General features: G+C 34.4%; 1 protein-coding gene across 3 annotated transcripts in view; it reads left to right on the forward strand.

Moving 5' to 3' along the window:
• Window positions 1-25,434, forward strand: part of A1cf (APOBEC1 complementation factor) — a 104,469-nt gene that overhangs the window by 35,328 nt on the left and 43,707 nt on the right. For all 3 annotated transcript variants that reach the window (XM_004858325.4, XM_004858326.4, XM_021239115.2), the window contains one exon: window positions 15,708-15,842. In XM_004858325.4, the coding sequence (XP_004858382.1) occupies window positions 15,708-15,842 (135 nt within the window). The remainder of the gene's footprint in view (window positions 1-15,707; window positions 15,843-25,434) is intronic.

The raw sequence follows: 25,434 nt of genomic DNA on the forward strand, positions 1-25,434 counted from the left end.
TTATATTGCATTAAACTAGCATTTTGATTAAAGTTGCTCTAGCTACAGTAAGACGAAATATTGTAATTCCTCAGCTATTTTCTTTCACCCACATACTTTTTCAACGTAACTAAATCCAGGTACTATTATAAATACAAATAGCACCTGTGATTAGCAATAAAATATACAATCATGTCTTTTCATTAGGTGTCCCTTTGTCAGATTGTCGCAAAAAGTACTAAATTCTAGTTCTATGAAGTGTGACATGCTTTGTTATACATAATATGATAATCAAAGTTATTTATAGTTTTCATCCTAACGAAGAGCATTGTTTAGACTATTTTAAGATTTCAAAAAGTTCTATTTTCATGATGAACTTCGTTAAATCAAGATGAAACTGATATATTTATGCTACTTAATAAAAGTTAAATTACTTTAGAATCATTAATAAACTTTAAATGCTTTTAGTTCTAAAGTTAATCTTCTTCAAAATAAATGATTTAAATGTTTGTGCATCTTTTCACTGCACTAAAGGAGTATGTGTTTATATATAGAAAATTCTATAGAGTTTATAGTCTACAAAACCAATATATTTCATATAATTTTAATACCTCTTTATATACAGTTAGTTGAAAAAAGGATTTTCATTCTTTTGTAATTAACATTTCCATAAATTTTATAAAATCAAAGTGTTTCCAATCTCTTGGGCTTTTTGTTTTGTTTTATTTTGTTTTGATTTTTAACTTCTTGGTGTCTGAAACATTTACAAAAAGGCAGTGGTACTATAAAGCATTTCAACTTCTTTAAAAGCCAGAGGTCAATCTTTATATATAAAGATCTTTCCCCTTCTCTAATGACACAAAATATAATGGAAATAAGTATGAACCTGCCCAAACCAGCATTTATATTACTCTACTATCACAAATATAAGCATATAAAAGTGAGAAAATTATTAATTAAACTATAATCATTATATTCAATAAGTATAACTTACAGGAAATAATTCTATAACAATATAAACTGTCCATTTAATTTAACACTGGAAACTGATTCTTCCTTTTCTCCTAGATGAAATTCAGGTCAAAGTTCATGACTTTTTTGGTAACTTTCAAGTAAAAATGAAAAATCTTCACTGAAAAATGAATATGTCTAATCTAGTATAACAATAAAGACAACATTATTTGTCTTTCTCATTATGTAAGAGTGCAGGTGATTCCTATTCTTCTGATTTATGGTTTAACACTTCCTATACCAGTTTGCTTACTATAACATCTGACTCAGAGTTGAAGCAGAAGGAGGAATAAGAGCAAAGGAGAGGGGAAAAATGGTTTCACTTGACTCATTCTGGCACTGAGGCCCCTGGGCCTAACAGATGAGAGCTTTGTAGGACTATCAGAGATATCCTTAATTCCACTACCAGAGTATCTCACCTGGCTGTACATTTCCTGGCCTCCACTTCCTCTTCAGGCTCTTTTTTGACACTAGGCAGCCCTCTTGGAGAGCATGGAATTTAACAAATGATTCCTACATGTAGCCAAAATCTGGCTTGCTGTACACACATAAATTTTTGACCCAGTACAAATCTGGAAGTTAGAGGTGACACAAAGCAACCAGCCTCCCTCACCAACATCAAAGCAGCAGGTTATCTATCCTATCACTCACCTTTAGTTGCTTCAAGAAAAAAGAGAGACTCACCAGCCTAGTGTTTTCCTCAGACACAAAGGCAGAGAGAAGTACATGTCTATCACCCTAAGTGCTATATTCACAATCCTTTTCCCCTGCTTTAGGCAAAATCAAATGCACCTCTTTTCACTTGAGGAGAACTAGTGCTCAATGAAATGGCAGTTATCCTCACATATCTTTGTGTAAGTTCCAAAAACTTCTCTCAAACTCTCCAATTGTAGCTTTTCTAAACTGGGATGTTGTGAGAGAGGTAAGAATGCAAAAGCAGTTTCTTTCTAACTCCTTGTCCTCCTAAGTCCTTTAGAATCTAAACCAAAAACCTAAAGAGTCAAAGTTCATCTCAAAGTCATGTTACAAATAAAATGTTATATAAAATTTATATAAAAGTGGTCTTTTAAAAAGTTCATTAGGACAGAATTGTGACACATGATTTTTACAGCAATATTAAAAATGTGTGGTCCAATATCACCAGTCCTGTTCAATATACTTTTGGAAACATTAGCCATAGCTATTAGACAAGAGAAAGAAATAAAGGGAATAAAGAAAGGAAAGAAAGAAGTTAAACTGTCACTATTTGCTGACGATATGATACTCTACATAGAAGACCCAAAAAATTCTGCCAAAAGACTTCTAGACTTAAATGACAGGTTCAGTAGAGTAGCTGGATAAAAGGTCAACACTCAAAATTTAATAGCCTTCTTGTACACAAATAACAGACTCACTGAGAGAGAAATTAAGGAAACAATTCTTTTCACAATAGCATCCAAAAAAGGGAAATATCTAGGAATCAATCTAACGAAGGAGACAAAAACCTCTACACTGAAAACTACAGTATTTTTTTTTTAAGATCAAACAAGATATAAGAAAATGGAAAGATATCCCTTGCTCCTGGGTAGAAAGAACCAATATAGTGAAAATGGCCGTACTTCCAAAATTGCTATATAGATTCAATGCAATCTAGATTGAAATCCCAGTAGTATATTTCACAGAACTAGAGAAAGCAATCCAAAAATTCATTTGGAAACAGAAGAGACCTAGAATAGCAAAAACAATTCTAGGCAACAGAGACATGACAGGGAGTATCACAATCCCCAACTTGAAACTATACTACAAAGCTACTGTGGTAAAAACAGCATGGTACTGGCAAAGAAATAGGCCCGAGGACGAGTGGGATAGATTAGAAGATGCAGAAACAACTCCAGACATACTCAGCTACCTCATCTTTGACAAAGGAGCCAACCATCCTCACTGGAGGAAAGATAGCCTCTTTAATAAATGAGGTTGGAAAAACTGGATTTCAACCTGCCAAAGATTAAAACTAGACCCCTATCTTTCACCAAGCAGTAAAGTAAAATAAAGGAAATTAAAGATCTAAATATTAAAACAGAAATACTAAACTTACTGGAAGATAAATTAGGTAGAACTCGTGAAGACATTGGCATGGGAAAAGATTTTATGAACAAATCCTCAGTAGCACGGGAACTAGCACAAAGAATCAATAACTGGGATGTCATCTCATTAAAAAGCTTCTGCATTGCAAGAGAAGCCACCAAAAGAGCAAAGAGACAACCTACAATGTGGGGAAAAAAATGTACTAGCTGTCCGTCAGACAAAGGTCTACTATCTAGAATATATAAAGAACTCAAAAAAATCAGACCCCCCCCAAATATAAATACCTGATTCAAACATTGGCATCTGAAATGAACAGATATTTCTCAGACAAACAAGTAAAAGCAGCAAATAAATATATGAAAAAATGTTCAACATCACTGGCCATTTGAGAGATGTAGATGAAAACAACACTGAGATTCCACCTCACCCCAGAAAGAATGGCTGCTATCAAGAAATCAAACAATAACAAATGTTGGTGGGGCTGTGAGGAGAAAGGAACCCTTCTCCACTGTTGGTGGGAGTGCAAACTCGTGCAACCACTGTGGAAATCAATATGGAGATACCTCGAAAAACTAGAATTAGAGGTCCCATTTGACCCAGCTATCCCTCTGCTGGGTATCTTTCCAAAAGAATTAAAAGAATCATACCACAGTGATATATGCTCACCCATTTTTATAGCAGCACAGTTTGTAATAGGGAAAGCTTGGAAACAGCCCAAGTGCCCATCAACTGGAAACTGGATAAAGAAGATGTGGGGTTTTTTATGAAATGGAGTACTACTCAGCCATAAGGAAAGAGAAGCTAGAGACATTTATAGCTAAATGGATGCATATTGAGTCCATACTCTTAAGTGAAATAAATAGGACATGTGTGTAAATACCGAATAGTTTCTCTGGTGTGAAAAACTAAAAGTGTAAATAAGGTTCAAATGGTATAATTGATAACGTGAAATAGAAGTAAAGGTCTAAAGGAGTAGGGGAAGTGGTAAGGGTAGGGAAAGGAAAGAAGGGAAAAGAAAAAAAATGAGAAAAGGAAAAAATGGAAACAAAGTCTCTGTAAACAGGGAAGGGTGGAGGGGTTGAAGGGAGGGCAGGGAAGTGGGGAAAAAATAAGAACTAAGATACACTATGTAAAGGTACAAGATCCGAACGAGGAATGTAACCATATTTTACACCTAAAATGTACCAATAAACTTAATAAAAAAAAAAGAGTGTGAATAATTTTTCTTCAAAAAAAGAAAGACTCAAATAGCAATGAAGATAGTTTATTCCACCATAACATCTTATTCTATTATCCTAGTGGTATGATTTAAGAACATTTATAGTAGAAGAAAAAGCAATGTCATGATTTTAAATGTTTTATATGAAATTCTCACATATAGCCAATCTGTATACTATTTTGATCTTATACAGTCAATAATATTTTTTAAAAAACAGTTTAAAATGAGGATTTGAATAACAACAACAAAATAATAAAAAAATTATTGGGTACTACATTGTAACAGCTTTGCATAAATTAATTCACTTAATTTTTACTGAAGCATTGGCAGATAGTGTCTATGATCATCCTCACTTTCCTGATGAGAAAAATAGTCCTAAAGAGGTTAAGTAACTTCTAGAATTTATAAGCTAGGATTCCTTTGCTATTGGCCAAAATTTCTGGTCAGATCTAGAATACTAAAGGTAGTTATAATATGATCTTTAAAACTGTCATGTTAGAGATTAGCATACCAAGGGATACAGAAAAATTTTTGTTGGAGACTAAACTTTGTAAGATGACTCACTTTAAACAATATTTGTTAGCAGAATTACTATTGGTTCAAAACTCTCCAGGAACATAGGAGCCTAAAAATTCCAAAAAGTAGTTATTTAGGCCTAAAAACTCCAATCAGAATGTAAGTACACAGATGCTTAAATAGTTGTGAATAAAATGGCAGATCCATTCTGATTTTGGCTGCAAAATTTGGAGGATTACTCAATATTTCAAAGCACAAGACCTATAATCTTACTTGATCCCTACCACATAAAAGTTCTGTGATCTTGAATAAATGTCTTAACTGCTTTAGGCCTTCATTTCCCAACCTATCAGATAGGTCTTATCCCATTCTATTAGGCATGATTATGATTCCAGTATTTTTTGAATCTAGTTATTTCCCCCAAACTGGACTCTAATTGAAAGAGTAGACCAAGCTTGTGTCAAAATATAGCTTCAAGCCCTGCAACTTAGGGAAAATCCTTTACTCTTCTTGTCCTCCTACTCTGGATTATGGAAAAGATTAATATAATTATCAAAAAAGCAAAAAGGGCAACATTGAGTTTTCTTTTTTTAAATATCTACAAAATGATAATAGATATCTTGATACAATACAAGGACAACACCCAGAAGATGACAGTTTAGAAAGTTATGGTGTTTGCTAAGATACAGATTGAAGGATTTGGTTTTGCTGTACCTTGCAGTTTTGAATATTAAATGTTGAAATTTTATAAAAAAAAAAAAAGAATTCAAAAGGCAGAGGGTGGTTTTTGTGGTCCCATCACTAAGTAGGACAAATACAGCTATCAAGAATAGAATTTTGCAAGTTACTTAATAACATGACCTGTTCTTTTATAAAGCAACTGATGCAACAACACATGCTTGGGAGAGTTTAAAAACGTGCTATGTGATACCCTTTTGATAATTAGATATCTTCAGATATTGATGGCTGAAAATTTCATCAACGTACTTTTGAGAATAAAAGGGGCTCAATGCAGTACCTGAATATAGCAGGCATTCAATAAATATTATTGATAAAAATTGTATAATGTTGACAAGTTAGACTTTAAGCTTCACAGTTACAGTAAGCCCTGGAAAAATATTTGAGAATTACACTACAACGTTAACAAGTAAACAATCTTCATCTCGGGGTAATGGTACTATTTATGTGAGTTTTTCCCTGCCTTTTCACTCCTAACTATACTTCCCAGACTTTCTAAAGCTAGCAAATGTTTCTTTGTGAGTCAAGGAAAAAATTATATTATGGTGATCCTTTTCTTAAGAATGCATTAATGATGTGCATCATAAAACCTGTAACGTGGGATGCTTCCTCCTTTTCCTTAGAAAATTCTTTAGAACTAGGAAAATACATTCTCATAGATGAACACATTCAGAAATCTTTCCATCTAATGTTGGGTCAGTTTACATCAATTTTAATTCAACTACAACTAAAACTAAATATATATTTAATAAAGACAACCCTCAAGTAGTCTGAATGCTTTTTTTTAAAGTGGATGCAGGATAGCTACCACATATTATTTCTAAATTACCTAAAATAATAGCATGTACTAGCATTATTTATTTAGTGTTCCCATTGATAATCTATTTTCCAGAAATCACTATATATCAATCAGTGTTTATGAGCTATCATGGTCCTGTTGCTTTTATAAATCAATAGTTGTTCTGGATAAATATCAAAGGTTTTATTTTTCTGTTATGATTCCTTAGTCTTTATTATTGAAAACGATATGTTAGTGCAAGAATTTTGGGATTACAAAGTATAAAATGTTTTCCTGACCTAAAGTTCATATAAAGTATGAGTTTAAAGTGAATTTATTAAAAATAAAAAATGAAAAAGTAAGGTCACCTCAAATGAGCAATATAGTAAAAGTACCACATAATGTAAAGGTACTTTTCTGTAAAAGACTTCAAAATGAGGACAGGAATTTACACATAGGATGCTCATCATAGTGGAATTTATCATTTTTTAAAATTGAACCCATCTTAAATGTTCAAGAAAATATTAATAGCCAATTTAGTATGATCACCTCTATATTTCTATATTTCTAGTCCCATAAAACTATTATTTCAAAGAATTTTCAAAAATGTAGTCTTTATATTTCAATACTTAATTAAAATCTTATTGCCACATATAAATTTACAAATAATGTTTAAGAAATTATTCACCCACAGTTTTAAAAATTGGAAAATAAAAAATGCAATCTTTGATTAAGTATGTTTTTTTTCTTTTTGATGCCCTTCTTTATTTTCTGATCTTTCTCTAATGAAAATGTAGGACAGTGGCTGTGGGACCCACAGCAGACTGCTCAGCAGAGTCTGTACAGGCCAGGAGGGGGAGATAACACATCCAGAGTTCTGAAGGAAAAAAGAAACAGTGCCAGCCAGCAGCACTGTATCCAGCAAAGCTATCCTTCAGAAATAAGGAACATAAAGATTTTCTCGTACAAACAAAAGTGGAGGGAATTCATCACCACCAGGCCTAGAATAAAAGCTAAGGGAGTTTTTCAAGACAAAAGAAAGGACCATGAAAACATGTGAAGGCATAAAACTCACTGGTGAAAAGTAAGAATCTAGCCAAGTTTCAAATTCTCTAATACTGTAATCATGGACTGTAATACATTTATTCTTTAGTGCTAAGGAATATGTAATATAAAAACATGTAAATTATGACATCAAAAATTCAAAATGAAGGAGCTAAGCAATATAAAGGGTTTTTTAATATAATCAAATTAAGTTGCCAGTTAAAAATATAACCCATTATACTACGAGAATTTTTTCTGTAAGCCTCATCATGGTAACCAAAGTGTAAAAACCTTTTAACAGATACAATAAAAGAAAACTATGAAATCAAAATATACCACTAAAGATAATCTCTTAAGTACAAGATAGTAAGAGGAAAAAAGGAATAAGAAATGTATAAAACAACAGGAAAACAATTAACAAAATGGTGGTAGCAGGTCTTCACTCATTAATATTTACTATGAGTATAAATGGATTAAGTTTTCCAGTTAAAAGACATAGAATAGAGGAATGAATAAAAAAAATTACCTAACTATATGTTGCTTACAAGAGACTCACTTCACCAGCAAGAAAACACAGAAACTGAAAGTGAAGGGATGGAAAAATATATTTCATGCAAATGGAAAGCAAAGAGAATGGGAATAGCCACACATAGATCAGATAAAAACACTTTAACTCAAAAAATATAAAAAGAAAGACATTAAATAACAGTAATGTGTCAATTCTGCAACATACTATAAATAATATAATTAAAAACAATAAACAACTCTAGGACCCCATAGTTACTGACTGGCTTCATCTAGACTGGCTTGGAGAGAAGCAGATGGAAAACAGTGACATTGACATTCTTTTCCAACCACTACACAAAATCCTAGGGATCAAAATAGGAATTTGACTTCATGGAAAAATATAGCTTCTTGGTCCTTTTTCTCCTGTTGCTTGTTCTCACCACCTGCTCACATCCCTGCTATCCAAGGTCATTCATCAAGTGCATGGATGTTGATTCTTTAAATAGGTAGCAGTAAGCATGAGAATAAGATAGGACCAGAAGATCATCACAGGCACATAATGAGCTTATCACCCCAGCCACCTACAAGCCAATTTTATTTTAAAGCTAAGAAGCCTTGCTACTACTAGCCAGAGATGCCATAGTGTGGTGTGGAAGACTCCAAATGAAGGAGCAGTCTGTGAATCTATGGAGAGTGCATGTGCTCACCATTTTGCAGGAACCTTATTCCAAGAGATGAAGATGTGTTCCAGAAGCTATTTTCAAATACCAATGAAATAGCCCAATACAAGAGTTGACATGTGAGATCTACAATAGGAAATTCAAAATCTTTGCAAACTATACATTATGTTGCATCTCTTTAAACTAGAAGCACAACAACTTTCTATTTTAGCAGCTTAAAAATTGTGTGAACTTCGTGACCCAAATGGATAGAAGCATGAACTGGTTTTTTGGACTTTGGATTCTTTTTGCAGGCAACTTTAGGAATTTTTTTTAAATGCTATTTGTTAATACTCATCAACAACCAAAATAAGTGACTCTTTATTTTTAGTACTTAATACATATGAGATGGCAAGAAAACTATTAAACATAACTAAATAAAGAAGAAATTAGTGCAATCATGAGCTGTAATCATGAATTTGTCTAGGACCTTAGCAGCTGTTTGTGAGTCTTTACAACATTGAGAAGTGCTGAGCAGGGAACTGACACAGTGTTAAATGGTACCCTGCAGTAGCATTAAATAACAGTGAGAGAATCATTCCATTTCCAGCTCTCTTTCAGGCTTTCTGAGGAAAAAAGTTAGCTGTTGGAGGTATGTCTAAACCATAGTCCACTCCTGCTAATCTTTTTTAAACAAAGAGCAGGACAAGAGATCAAAGCTTATAGTTGACAATATCTATCTAAAAATTTATCATGATTTTCCTGTTTCATTTCTGTTTTTATAAATACCTTCCACTTGTGAGAAATGACACTGCTAGTTAACTCATAGGAAATATAAATATATGTGAAGAATGTATATATATTCTTACTAAAAATTCCCATTCTAAAAATATATTGTGCCAACATGAAGTCACTGATATAAAAATGAATATATATGTATGTATTCATTTACATATATTAAAATCTTGAATCAATGCAAAGAAATTCATGAAATAATTAATAGGTGTCAAGTAAATATGGATATGCAACTGGATATACACTAATTTTTAAATTTTGGCATTACCTGTAAAGTTCCTCCTATTCACTAACTCACAAAACTCGCTGGGAATGTTTTTCTCCTTTTAAGTATAGTGTCTATGTCAGTCTTTCTTTCATGAGTATCTTAATACCACCCCCACCCCAGGACTATTACAATCACCTAGTAAACCCCACTTTTTTAATAGATGAAAAAAATTAAAGTCAGGAAATATTGAATACCTTGCCAAGTCTCTCAGCTTTTGAAAAATTAAACTTCGAAGGTGTGATAAAGAGAAAAATGAAATTCCTTACATGCCAAACTGCATATATATTGGATGAGATTACCTCTAGCATGTATTGAAACTAGGAAAGGATCAAGACCAATTATCCAAACTAAATATTTCTTGTTATATTATATTTTATGCACATATGTACAGTTTTGTAAAGCTTAACCAGATCTTCAGCTGCTATAATATTAGTAATTCAAAAAAAGGCAAACTATGTATAAGTAAAAAGCTAGATGGACCTATTGAATGAATGACATATTCTAAAAGCCCAAAATGCATGAACATGTCACAAAAGCTTCCACCAAGTGATTTCTTAAATGCACTTTAGAGGCTCTGTAAACTGTAGCGGTGTGTCCAGGCACATGTCAGAGCCACAGGTGTGCATAATATAGCAGCATTCGGCCTTAGAAATATATGCTTTGCAGACATCATTATGCAAACTTTGTTGAAAAATATAAATAGAAAGCCTTAGAAGTGAGCTGGAATTTTGCTTATTCTTGTGTCAAAACATATGCACATACTCAGAAATGTTTTCTGATTTCCAATTTTGTCTATTCTTGAAATTAATATCCCTATGAATGGCCAAAAATTTACATTATAAAAAGCTTTATAAAACACACGCTATTTTTAAAAATCTGTTTACTTTTGAATGCTTCAAGCATTGAGATACTGGGTTCCTAAGGGGTAATTAACAAGACATAATCCTCAAAGGTAATGTAAAATTATTAAAAGATTATATTTTAAATGCATCAAAGTGATTAAAAATAAATTCTGCTTCAATGAAACAGCTAATAACTTAAGATAAAACTAAGACTATTTACCCAGGCAACAGAACTTCAATAGTCTATTTCAGGAGAACAATATCTAGCAATCATATTGCATATGCCCTGTAAAGATTATAGAAAGTAGCTCACAAGAGTAATGCCAACTTCCAGAGTATATAAGTTCAATGAACTATTTTTACTAAAATTCTCAATATTAAAATTAACTTTGTCAACATGAAGTTACTGATCTTAAAAATATGTGAAAATGAACAAACTACACAAAACATAATTACCTTTTAAATTAACTAAATGAAGACTCACTATAGCATTACCTGTTGTCCTCAGACAACAAAAACTCTGTAACAAAACTAAAAGTAAAAATCATATCTAAGAAGGTCCAGCTTATTTAAGATTTAAGGCCCCTTTGACTTGTCTTGAACCCTCTTCTATAATAAGAGCTCTAAAAGATAGGTGGACTGTGACAGAAAAAAACATCTAATAAAGACTCTTCAGTCAATCTCATAGATCGGTAATTGGGAACATACAATAGGAACTCATGAACCACAATAGACACAATCCAGAGAGATGTTTCAATACATTGATAGCAACTCTAAGAACCATCCCCTGGAGTTGGCCACAGAACTACTGTTCTGAATTTGGCAAGCTCATGAAGGCTGGAGATACCACCACACACAGATGATTGGGCAGCATCTAACAGAACAGGATCAGGAAGAGATACAAATGGAGTCAATTGCAAAGTGGATTAGAAAACATTGAAAAGCAGTTTAGTTTTCCCTCTTAGCGAGGAAAAATAAATAAAAAGAAACAAAAAGATGATTGTAGATTTAGAATCAAAACTTTCCCAAGAACCATTAGAGGAATTGAAATTACTACTCTGGAAAAAGACACCTAATGAGGGTTTATTAATAGCAGCATCCTTCCAGTTTATGAATAGGCTTGGATATGGGGCAGAGTGACAAGCTGGTCATGTTTGATGATGTTCAACAGGAAAGTAGGCATAATACATACTATGTAGAATTATGAGACTCCTGAACCAGAGATAAATCATCACAACTTTTGAAAACTATATGTGCCATGGAGTTCACTTGATTGAGAATCATAGGACCTTCATTCTACTGTATTTAGCAATAAATTAAACCACTGTGACTTTAAGCAATTCATGTAATGTCCCTGGACTCAGTTTCTTCTTTTATTAAATAAGCACAGGTAATGTAAGAACCAAAGAAAAATAATATCACAACTAAAAGCATGGGTGTAAGATTCAAATTTTATTTCTGCTGCTTACTGCTTGGATGAATTTACACAGTCTACAACTGGAATTCCTTATCCCCATAGGTCTCTTGAGAAGATTCTATAAGATAATACATATATAGCACTTGGCACAGTGCCTGGCTAGACTATTTGGTTGTTGCTTTTGTTGCTCTTACTTCTCTGAGAAAATAAAAGATAATGCTGGCTGAAAAGTAGAAAAGGAGTTCATATAAAGGTATCAGATAATTGAAATTTTAGATTTGGACAAGTTCATGGGCAAGCTTTTAGGGATGAAACACAAAACCACATCACAAATTCATAATGAAAATGTATCCACCATCAAAGAGTCTTCAACAGTAAAGCTTGCAATACTGCAATTTCTGCACCAGAACTCAATTTTATTTTATTGTAAAGCCATGATCATTCCAGTAGCAAGGAAAGCTGAAAAGACAAGTATCTAGGAGGAAAGGGTGTTTGTACCCAGATTTCCTCAAATGTAAAAAAGTTCAAATGCCTGTTGGTCAAAATGAACTCAGTCTTTTTAATTTTCATGCTAAGGCTTATTGCCCAGAATGATCTACCAAGAAAGGTGGTCTGATTTTTCCAAAGTCAGAAAGGTGGTACTTATAATGTCTTGAAGACTATAGCTCCATTGTGAAGGACTTGAAATGTCTGTGACAGGAGGAATTTCCAAATACTTTGATATGTAAACTGAGTTACTGGGTAGGCTCACTATTCAATATTTAAAGCCACTGCATTTACAGTTAGAATTGGATCCTGAAATTTTAATTCGCACAATTTGAAAGATTCCTCCCACCCCCTTTATATGTGGCCAGGAAGAGAGAAGTTTCCAAGTCTTTGATTGGAAAAGTAAAAGTTCCCAGCATTTAATAAACATCCTTTTATTTAAAAAGAAAAGAAAAATAGCTATATTCTTTTACTCTGAACTATTAATACATTTGAGCTGCTGGAGAAAATACATCCCATGAGAAGAACATCAACCAGGAAGGAAAAGAGCAGTTATAATTGGGCTTTATCTATTTTAAACTCTGCAACTATAAAAATAGTGCCTGAAATACCAAAACACAGAGTCCAACTGTTCTTTCTGAGTAATGGACAGCTATTCTAACTCTGTTACTAATGCCCAGGGCTTGCCTTAAATTGGTCTAGACTTCAACTACTGGTACATTCCAAGCCCAGTGGGTGGTTCAGAGAAGAAATCTGCCCCACAGCATAAATGTCAGGGAATCTCTGAATGGGTCAATCTAATTCTTAGAGCATTCTTTTCCAAATGTTTATACAAACCACAGAAAACACAGCAAGTTTACCTAATCAATCATTTAATCTCATAAGCAAATGAATCCTCTAATTCTCATGATATATACAAAATAGTTTGGTACATTTTATAGCAATTATACCAATCAAGAAAGTTAAAGGGAAAATAAAAAGGTCAATTTGTCAATTGTATATTTATTTTGCAACTTCAGACAAAGCTTGCCAAATGAGAAATTTGGAATAACCATTTTACTGTTATGGGTTGAGAGTTTGATTTCCTCAAGCTGAAGGGTAAAAATACTGCCAAATTTCTACTAAATTCATTGTGTAATTATTGATTATTATACATATCTAAGATATACAGAAAAGAAGGCAAGGGGGATCATCATGACACCAAAGAAGAGTTGTCCAGGGAGGAGTTTGGTGGTGAACAACTGAAACATGCATCTCTGTAAGCAACAGATGCAAGATATGTTCTCTTCAAAATTGAGTGTAATAAAATGAGTGGAAACTGGAGAGGATTTTGTTTGTAGCATGGATGTTGTTAAACTTTTTCATAAATAAGAGTATTTTAATGTATATATCTGTTGTAAATTCTCCAACATCCCTAAGTCAAGGCAGCAACGTTATGACTTAGCTGATAAAGTGGAATTCCTGGGTTCAGAACCGCATGGCTTCACCTACAACCATGTAACCTCAGCAAATTACTCTCTGGTCTCAAGGTCTTCAGGAAATTGGGCTGACAATACTTTCTAACCCATGGTCGTGTTGTGAGGATTAGACTATCACCCACACACAGTAAGTGAGGTAGAACCATTTGTTAGAAAATAAATAAATAAATTATTTAATATCCCTACAAGTGTCAAATTTATAGTGTTAGGAAATTTTTGATGAGCTACAGACCACTGAGTTCTAGAGGTTTTGTTTTGTCTTTTTTTCTAAAATATAAAATATTTCATTTCTCAGATTTTTCAGTGATACCAAAGTTTTGCTATTGAATAATCATATAAGAATGCAGGGTAAGAAAAATATTACAAGAAGTCTGTAGCCAAAATTTAAAATATTCAATAAGATGAAAAATCCAGTTGCCAGAAGTAAGTAAAGAAAAGATACAACACTCAGCACACTGTTTAAAGCAACATGATATAAATTGTTGGGAATGCAAAAGTGATGCTGACCATGGAGATCATTTAAATACTGTGATCCAAAGACCCTTTGGGCAAACTCTTATTTTAAAAATTGGAAGTTGATATAGAGATTTGACAGTGATACTAAAAGCTGTTTCACTTTGATTAAAAAAAAAATTTATCACCAAAAAATGTCTTTAAATAACTAATACCAATCTTTTTAGAATACCCAGAGAAAATATTTGAAATGCAGACTGAAGCTTTGAACAGTAACTCGTTCTCATGATGGGTAGTGACACATTGGGGCATTTATCTTTTGACTCCATATATTACTGTTTGTTCCCCAACAACATATATTATAGCATAAAACTTCTTAAATACTAATTGTAAAATTACTAATTAATCCTGATATTTTGTCCTTTACATGTTCCTTTCTCCAAAAATCACAATAAAATATAATGACTAGCTCTTTAACTGTGCCAAAGTGCAAAGTAGTTTACCTTTCCCCAGAAATGAACTAATGCAAATCAGTTAACCTCACTCTTCACTTTGGTCTTTATCCCCTAGAAAACAAAGATAACCCTGCAGAAAACACCAATGTTACTCCTCCTCAAAGGAAAAAAAGTACCTTTGTTAGGTCAAAGGTGGAAAGGACATTTGTTAAGACAAATGTGAAAAATAGAAGTTAACTCTATTTGGACTGGGAGCATCATTGTTCCCTACATAAAAATCCAACATTAGTAAATACCTCTTACCATTCTGTCATTTCTGAAAACAGACTTAAAACCCTCACCAGATATCCCCCAAATTAGCCAGTTAATTTCTCCACATGTGAATCTTCATATGGTTCTCTTCAGGAGCCAATAGTATCTGGCCCGGTTTAGGACAACATAAACCCAGGGAGGCAAGGAAGGAATTAATAATTGTTGATTGTTTATCACAGCCAAGAGCCATGCATATTTGATGTATTGTCCCCTCTGATCAAAACCTTCAGAGACCCTGTCATTGATCTAAGTTCCCACAGCTAATAAGTAACAGAGCTAAATATTCCAGCTCTGAAACCACACAGCCTTCAACATTAAATCAGACTTCCAGATTAAAATTAAGATCAAGTTTTAGAGAATTTATATGACAATAGATAAAAAACTCTTTAATTTATTAAGAAGGTAGATATCATGCTAGGCACTCTAGTAAAATAAAATAAAAATTTTAAATAATCACCCCTTATATTTGTACTTTACAAATTTACAAGTTTTAACAATGTTTATCTTGAGCAAGTCTCTGAACTACAGAGTGTGGTATACTTTATATGAAAGACTTCACTGTCATCTAACCATTCAACTATTAGTACTTATCAGTTAAAACGATTTTGAAAAATAATCAAGGAAATCAAACTAAAGATTTTTATCATCTGCTTCTCTCCTTCATACACCCCACCCTCGACTTGCAGGAAAATGGACAGAGAAAATACGGTGGGCCTCCACCCGGCTGGGATGCTGCACCACCAGAAAGAGGCTGTGAAATTTTTATTGGAAAACTTCCCCGGGACCTTTTTGAGGATGAACTTATACCATTATGTGAAAAAGTGAGTCTAAATTTAGAATTTAACTTTTCTTACCTCTCAAGGGAAAAGTATTGTTTTGTTTACTTTGCTATCACTCTTGTTCATCATGGTTTCTGCTCCAATTGCCAAAGCGAAAATGTTCCTGGCCATGAAGACAGCCTTTTTATTGCCTTGACTCCACTCTTTGACCTATTGACAACTGAACTATCATTGGTAATGACTCTCAGATTTATATCTTGTTCCCCAATAATTTTCTCCACATGGCCATCTCATTGTAAATTCATTGTGTCTATCAATCTAAAATCACATGACAACAATCTGTCTAAATAAAATACTGCCTCAACTTGACATTTTAATACGATTTTTTAAAATGCAGCATTTCCATATAAAAGGAATGTGTGTCCGTCATGGCTCAGACATGTGGCTATACAAATTGACTCAGAATAAAAGTTTGTTCCAGGGCTGGGGATTTAGCTCAGTGGTTCTGATGCCTGCTTTGCAAGAACAAGGACCCGAGTTCGATCTCTGGTACCAAAAAAAAGTTTCTTCCACAAGTTTGAATTTTTTGGTCTACCTTAATGTAACAATAAGATCAAGATTATGGCTTCTCAATATTATAATAAATAACTATCAAGAAATACATTTCCTCGAGGAAGCTCCCCTGCCACCATCCCATGATCCTAGGGCAGAGAAGGTGAGCCGCGCAGGTGACAGGAGCACCTCCCCCGGTGGGAATGAGAAGACACATAAACAAGCCTCAAAAACAGACTTCTGGATCACCTACAGCAACGCCAAAGGGGAATAAGATAGAACAATCTGATACTCAACCACCTGGACTCTCTGAACTGGCAACAAAGGAGGATCTGGGAAAAATGAAATCAGAAATATTTATTCAGATAACAGCAAAGATTTTGCTCATGGTGCAAGACATGATTAATAAATCTAGAGAGGACACAGATTAAAAAAATAGAGGATCTGAGGAACATGATGGAATCCCAACATAGGAAACAAATGGAATCCATAAAACAGATGCAAATAGATTTCCAGGAGATTAAAAACTCTATCGAAAGTCTGCGTAGCAGAATGAACCAATGTGAGGATGGAATTTCAGATATAGAAGATAAGATTGCAATTAGTGACCAGGAAAAGAAAAATTGCTTCAAAATTGTAAAGGAACATGAGAAATCAATCCAGCAGCTGCTAGACATTGTAAAGAAGAATAATATAAGACTGATTGGAGTCAATGAAGAAAGAGGAGAGAGTGCAGATGACATAAAAAACTGTTCACAGAAGTGATGGCAGAAAAATTCCCAAGCAGGGGAAAAGAACTTGACATACAGATAAGTGAGGCATATAGGACTCCAGCTAGCCTTGATCAAAAAAAATCTACACGTAGGCATATAATAGGATTCCAGAAACACAACAGAAGAATAAAATTCTACAAGCAGTGAGAGAAAAGAAACAAATTACATACAAAGGAAAGCCCATCAGAAATGACAGCAGACTTCTCAATAAAAACCCTCAAGGCAAAAAGAGTTTGGAGTTATGTATTTCAAGCCCTAAAGGAAAACAGCCTCCAACCCAGATTGATGTACCCTGCAAAACTATCTTTCAAAATGGATGGAGAAATAAGATACTTTTATGGTAAAGAGCACCTAAGGAACTTCATGAATACCAAACTGGCACTCCAAAAAATTTTAAACAATAACCTAGGAAAAGACAATGAGGATCACAACTTCAGGAAACCCAACAGAATGAATCCATTGGGTGTGACAAATTAAATGCAAAGGGGGAGAATCCAACAACAACAAAAAAAAGTCATGGCAAAGCTTTAAAAACTTTTAACTTCATCTCCCTAATGAGTGTATAATTCAAACTTGTTATTGTACTGATTAGTATTTTTCTGATTCTAGAGTTGCATACCTTTCCTTGTGCTATAATGGCTATTTATCATCTTCTTATGTCTACTTTTTAATTGGATTGTCTATTAATGAGGTGTAAGTGTTCTTTATATATTCTGGTCATAGGTTATATGCATTGTAAATATGGTCTGTTTAAGGACTACTTTTCATTTTAATGATGTCATTTAAAGTTCTAAATTTTGATGGAATCTCATTCATCAATTTTTTTTCTTTTATACATCATGTCTTTTGTATCCTAGGTAGTTCTTGCCTACCCTAAATTCACAAACATTTTCCCTTATAATTTCTTCTAAAAGTTTTATACTTTTAGGCTTTCTTATTTAGGTTCATAGATGCCTTCAAGATATTTTCATGTATGGAAATAAAGGGTTGAGGTTAATTTTTTATATACTGATACCAGGTGTTCTAGTGCAGTTTGGGGAAAACACCATCTCTTCTTCAGCTCTTGAATTGAGTTTATATTCTATAAAATGCTAATGTTAAATAATCTTTCAAAACTCAGTGCACCACATATATATGTGTTGTTCTATTTCTAGATTCTCTGTTTTATTCCAATGATCTATATGTCTTTCCTTACACCAACATTGCCTTGATTACTGCAGCTTTAGAAGTCTTAAAATTAGGTGCTAAACAGCTTCCAACACTGTTTTTGGTCCTTTTTTTAAAACTTTTCTAGGTCCTTTGTACTCCTACATAACTTTTAAATTTCAATATTCAATTCTTCATTTATAGCACATATACACAGACCTAAATTTTTATATATACCTTGTGTTTTCTAATCCTGCCAAATTCAAATACAGGTTCTAGGGGCTCCTAGAGATTTCTTAGTATTTTCTCTGTAGATGATCATTTCATCTACATATAAAGATTTCACTTCTACCTTGCCAATCCTATCCTAATTGTGTCATTTTATTGCCAGACTATTTTGGTTGGGCCTAGGTTTCAAAGTTTAATGGACAGATAAAGAGTAAGCATATCTGCCCTTGTTCCCCACCTTAAGGAGAAAGCATTGTATCTTCTCCATTTATATAAGGCATTCTCACTGGAAGTATGGAGTACATGTCTTTAATCTGTTGAGAAGTTACTGTTCTACTTCTAGTCTCCTGATAGCTTTTACCATGAACAGCTATAGAAGTAGTCCAATACTTTTTCTCCAACTAGTGACAGGATCATATGGCTTTTTCCTTTCCTCTGTTAAAAAGATGACTTTTGGGGGTGGATCTTCCAATGCTGAACCAACACTGGCATCCCTATAACAAAACCACTTTCTACATACTGCCAGATCTGACTTCTAATAGTTTGTTTTGTTAAACAAATTTCTATCTATGTTCATACTTTTTTCTTCTATTAACTTTATTCAGTTTTAGGATTAGCACAATGTTGAGTTCCTAAAATGAGGGGAGAAGCGTTCCTTCTTTTTTCTGTTTTAATTGTTTGATATAATTTATCAGTTAAAATGTATATGAGCCTGCTGTTGTCATGTAGGTAGGGTTTCAAGCTAGGAATATACTTTCTTTAATAGGTGCTATTCAAATTTTATATTTCCTCCAGAGTTAGTTGCATTAATTTGTCTTCCAAGGTACTTCTTAGAAGGTGTCAAATTTTTTTCAAAAAAGATTTTTGTAATATGCTTTCTATATCCTTTTAAATTCTGTAAAATCTGTGGTAATGTCTCCTAGATATTGATATTGTAATTTTTAAAATTTATAATTGATACTGTGTAACAGGAAGAAAAGGTCTAAAGGTGCAGGGGAAGTGGGAGAGATATGGGAAAGGAAAAAAGGGAAAAGAAAAAATATGAGGAAAGGAAAAAAATGGAAACAAAGTCTTTGCAAATAGGGAAGGGTGCAGGGGATGAAGGGAGGGCAGGGGAATGGGGAAAAAATACAAGAACCAAGATACTCATGTAATGGTACAAGATCCCAATGGTGAATGTACCTAAAATATACCAATAAACTTAATGGGAAAAAAAATACATTTCCTCAACTTTGTCACTAAACTCAAAAGTATTTATTTTTTAAGATTTACCAAGTGAATTTATTAACAGCAAGCATGTCCCAGAAAAATTTGGTAAATATGAGAGTTTAATTCTTCTCCTAAATTCCCAAATCTATTTTCAGTGTGCATGTGTATGTGTGTGTGACTCAGACTCAGAAACAGAACCATACATAATATTTTTTGTATTAAATTCTTTTATTGCTACATTGTAGGTGCACAACATAATTACATTTCTCATTGGGAATTGTACCTTTACATAATGCATCTGGGTTCTTATTTTTTCCCCATTCCTAGCCCTCCCTTCATGCCCTCCACCCTTCCCTATTTACAAAGACTGTATTTCCATTCTTTCCATTTCTCAATATTTTTCCTTTCCCTTCTTTCCTTTCCCCTGCCCCTCCCACTACCCCTACCCCTTTGGACCTTTTCTTTCTATTTTGCATTATCGATTATTCATTCTAATCATTGGTACACTTTAGGTATACAATATAATGACATTCATCATTGGAAATTTGCACCTTTACATACTCTCTCTTGGTTCTTATTTTTCACCCTTGCCCAGCCCTCCCTTCAACCCCTCCAGTCCTCCCTATTTACAAAGATTTTGTTCCTATTTTTCCATTTTCTCATATTAATCCCATTCCCTTCTTTCCTTTCCCCTAGCCCTCCCACTTCCTTTCCCTTTGCCCCTTTTCTTCCTATTTCACATTACCTATTATACATTTTATTTTTTTGACCTATTATACATTTTAGTCCTTATTTACACTTTCAGTTTCTCACACCAGAGAAACTATTCAGTATTTATACATGTGTGTCCTCTTTATTTCACTTAAGAGTATCGCCTCAATGTGAATCCACTTAGCTGTAAATGTCTCTAATTTCTCATTTTTTATGGCTGAGTAGTACTCCATTTTATAAAAGACCCACGTTTTCTTTTTCCAGTCTCCAGTTGACGGGCATTTGGGCTGTTTCCAAGTTTTAGCTATTACAAACTGCACTGCTATGAACATGGGCACACATATATCACTATGGTATGATTCTTTTAATTCTTTGGGGAAGATCCCCAGCAGTGGAATAGTGGGGTCAAATGGGACTTCCAGTCCTAGTACTTTGAGGTATCTCCATACTGATTTCCACAGTGCTTGCACCAGTCTACACTCCCACCAACAGTGGAGCAGTGTTCCTCTTTCCACACAGCCCTGCCAGCATTTGTTATTGGTTGCTTTCTTGATAGCAGCCATTCTTTCTGGGGTGAGGTGAAATCTCAGCGTTGTTTTCATTTGCATCTCTCAAACTCTCAAATGACCGGTGATTTTGAACATTTTTTCATATGTTTATTTGCTATTTCTACTTCTTTATCTGTGTTCATTTCAGATGCTGATTTTTGGATTGGGTCTTTAAATTTGGGAGGTCTGATCTTTTTAAGTTCTTTATAGATTTGAGATAGTAGACCTTTGTCTGAGGACGAGCAGGTGAAAATTTTTTCCCACATTGTGGGTTGTCTCTTCACACTGCTGGTGGTTTCTCTTGCTGTGCAGAAGGTTTTTAATAAGAAGAGATCCCATTTGTTGATTGTTTGTGCTAGTTCACGGGCAACTGAGGTTTTGTTCATAAAATCTTTTCCTACACCAATGTCTTCAAGGGTTCTACGTAACCTCTGTTCCAACTGGTTCAGAGTGTCTATTTTAATATTTAGATCTTTAATCCATTTTGATTTTAGTTTAATGCATGGTGAGAGATACAGGTCTAGTTTTAATCTTTAGCGAGTTGAAGCCCAATTTTTCTAGCACCATTTATTAAAGAGGCTATCTTTCCTCCAGTGAGGGTGTTTGGCTCCTTTGTCAAAGATGAGATGGCTGAGTGTGTCTGGCATTGTTTCTGCATCTTCTAATCTGTTCCACTGGTCCTCAAGTCTGTTTCTTTGCCAGTACCATGCTGTTTTTATCACAGTAGCTTTGTAGTGGAGTTGCAGGTTGGGGATTGTGACACCCCCTGCCATGTCTCTGTTACCTAGAATTGCTTTTGCTATTCTGGGTCTCTTTTTGCTCCAAATGAATTTTTGGATTGTTTTCTCAAGGTCTATGAAGTATGCTGCTGGGATCTCAATTGGAATTGCATTAAATCTATATAGCAGTTTTGGAATTATGGCCATTTTCACTATATTAATCCTTGCTACCCAGGAGCAGGGGATGCCTGTCCATTTTCTGATATCAACTTCAATCTCTCTTTTCAGAGTGCCATAGTTTTCAGAGAAGAGGTCTTTGACTTCTTTCATTAGGATGACTCCTAGGTATTTCAGTTTTTTGGATGCTATTGTGAAAGGAATTATTGGCCCTATTTCTCTCTCAGTGAGTCTGTCATTGGTGTAGAGGAAAGCTATTGATTTTTGTGTGTTGACCTTGTATCCAGCTACTTGACTGAATTTGGTTGTTAAGTCTAGAAGACTTTTGGTGGAGTTCTTGGGGTCTTCTCTATAGAGTATCATATCATCTGCAGATAATGACAATTTGACTTCTTCATTACCTATCTTTATTCCTTTTATTTCTTTCTCTTGTCTAATTGCCATGGCTAATGTTTCCAGAACTATATTGAATAAGAATGGTGATAGTGGACATCCTTGTCTTGGTCCTGATTTTAGTGTGAAGGATTTCCATTTTTGACCATTTAGTATGATATTGGCTGTTGGCTTTTCATAGACAGCTTCTATCAGCTTGAAGTAGAGTCCATCTATTCCAATTTTTTGTAGGGTTTTTATCATAAATGCATGTTGGATTTTGTCAAATTCTTTTTCTGGGTCTATGGAGATAATCGTATGGTTTTTGTCCTTGACTCTATTGATATACTGTATTACATTAATTGATTTTCATATATTGAACCATCCCTGCATCCCTGGGATGAATCCCACTTGATCAGGGTGTATGATCTTCTTGATGATCTTCTGCATTCTGTTTGCCAGTATCTTATTAAGGATTTTTGCATCTGTGTTCATTAGTGAGATTGGCCTATAGTTCTCTTTTTCAGTTGGGTCTTTCTCTGCTTTGGGGATCAAGGTGATGCTTGCTTCCAGGAATGAATTTGGGAGTATTGCTTCCCTTTCAATTTCATTGAAGAGTTTCAACAGTAGTGGCAGCAGTTCCTCTCTAAATGTCTTGTAGAATTCAGCAGTGAAGCCATCAGGGCCCTGGCTTTTCTTAGTTGATAAGTTTTTAATTACATTTTCAATTTCATTGGTTGATATTGGGTTGTTCAGAATTTTTAGGTCTTCTTCATTCAACTTTGATAATTCATTTGTATCTACGAATCTGTCCATTTCTTCTGTGTTGTCCATCTTATTGGTGTATAGGTTCCAGAAGTAGGTACTGATGATCCTCTGGATTTCTGCTGGGTCTGTTGTAATTTCACCCTTTTCATTCCTAATTGCATGGATTTGGGCCTTTTCTTTCCTTTTTCTGACAAGGTAGGCTAAAGGTTTGTCAATTTTTTTGATTCTTTTGAAGAACCAACTCTTGGCTTCATTGATTTTTTGTATTATTCTCTTAGTCTCCATTGCATTGATTTCTGATGTGATCTTTATAATTTCCTGCCTTGTATGAGCTCTGGGGTTGTCCTGCTCTTCTTTTTCTAGAAGCTTGAGGTTCAGCATCAGGTTGTTTAATTGGGCTCGTTCTGTTTTCCTAATATGCATATTCACTGCTATGAGTTTCCCTCGTAAGACGGCTTTCATTTTGTCCCATAGATTCTGATATGTTGTATTGTCATTGTCATTTAATTGAAGGAACTGTCTGATTTCTTCTTTAATTTCCTCTGTGACCCATTGGTTATTCAGAAGTGTGTTGTTCAATTTCCACGTGTTTATGAAATTTTTTGAGTTTCTTTTGCTATGGATCTCCAATTTCATCGCACTATGGTCTGATAATATACAGGGGATAACTTCAATTCCTTTGCACTTACTTAAACATGTTCTATGTGTGAGTATGTGGTCTATTTTGGAGAATGATCCATGTGCAGCTGAGAAGAATGTGTATTCCGATTTGGTCGGGGGGAAGACTCTGTAAACATCTGTTAAGTTCATTTGTTCAAGAGTTCGATTGAGTTGTAGTATTTCATTACTTATTTCTAGTCTAGTTGATCTATCTATTTGTGACAGAGGGGTGTTGAGGTCCCCCACTGCAATTGTATTAGTGCATATACGACTTTTCATGTCCGTTAGTATTTGTTTTATATAGTTGGGCACACTAGTGTTTGGTGCATAGATATTTATGATTGTCATCTCTTCCTCTTGGATTCTTCCCTTTACAAGGATGTAGTGTCCTTCTTCATCTCTCTTCATCAGTGTTGGTTTGAAATCTACTTGATCTGCAAAGAGGATAGCTACTCCTGCTTTTTTTCAGGTTCCTGTCTCATGGAGTATTGTTTTCCACCCTTTAACTTTCAGTCTATGAGTTTCCTTTTGAATTAAGTGTGTTTCTTGTATGCAGCATATTGTTGGATTTTGATTCTTGACCCATTCTGCCAATCTATTTCTTTTGATTGGTGAATTGAGACCATTAACGTTGATGGTTATAACTGAAACGTATTGACTTGTCATTGCCATGACTTTTTCTTTTTGTTGGGTTCTCCCCCTTTACATTTAATTTCTTGTCATGCCAGATGGGTTCATTCTGCTTTGCTTCCTGGGGTTGTGATCCTCAATGTCTGTTCCTAGGCTATTGTGTAAAATTCTTTGGAGTGCTGGTTTGGTATTCATGAAGTTCCTAAGGTGGTCTTTGTCATGAAAGTATCTTATTTCTCCATCCATTTTGAAAGATAGTTTTGCAGGGTACATCAATCTGGGTTGGAAGCTGTTTTCTTTTAGGGCTTGGACTATGTCACTCCAAGGTCTTCTTGCCTTGATGGTTTGTGTTAAGAAGTCTGCTGTGATTCTGATGGGCTTTCCTTTGTATGTGATTTGTTTCTTTTCTCTAATTGCTTGGAGCACTTTGTTCTTCTGTTGTGTTTCTGGAATCTTAACAATTATATGCCCATGTGTAGATTATTTTTGATCAAGGCTATTTGGAGTCCTATATGCCTCACTTATCTGTATGTCAAGTTCTTTTCCCCTGCTTGGGAAGTTTTCTGCCATTATTTCTGTGAAGAGATTTTTTATGTCATCTGCACTCTCTCCTGTTTCTTCATTGAGCCCAATCAGTCTTATGTTATGCTTTTTGGCATCATCTAGCAGCTGCTGGATTGATTTCTCATGTTCCCTTATAATTTTGAAGCAATTTTTCTTTTCCTGGTCACTAATTGCAATCTTATCTTCTATATCTGAAATTCTGTCCTCACATTGGCTCATTCTGCTGTGTAGACTTTCAATGGAGTTTTTCATGTCCTGGAAATCTATTTGCATCTGTTTTATGGATTCCATTAGTTTCCTATGTTGGGATTCCATCATGTTCCTGAGCTCCTCTCTAGATTTATTAATCATGTCTTGCACTAGGGGCACAATTTCTCCTGTTATCTGAGAAATTATTTCTGATTTCATTTTTTCCAGATCCCCTTTTGTTGCCAGTTCAGTAGGTCCAGGTGGTTGAGTATCAGGGTGTTCCATTTCATTTCCCTTTGGGGTTGCTGTAGGTGATCTGGAAGTCTGGTTTTGAGACTTATTTATGTCTTTTCTCATTTCAACTGGGGCAGAGGGCTGTTAGTGCCTG

The sequence above is a fragment of the Heterocephalus glaber genome, unplaced genomic scaffold, assembly GCF_053883595.1.
Source record: "Heterocephalus glaber isolate CG9 unplaced genomic scaffold, H.glaber_assembly_v1.0 deba00001497, whole genome shotgun sequence".
Lineage (NCBI taxonomy): Eukaryota > Metazoa > Chordata > Mammalia > Rodentia > Bathyergidae > Heterocephalus > Heterocephalus glaber.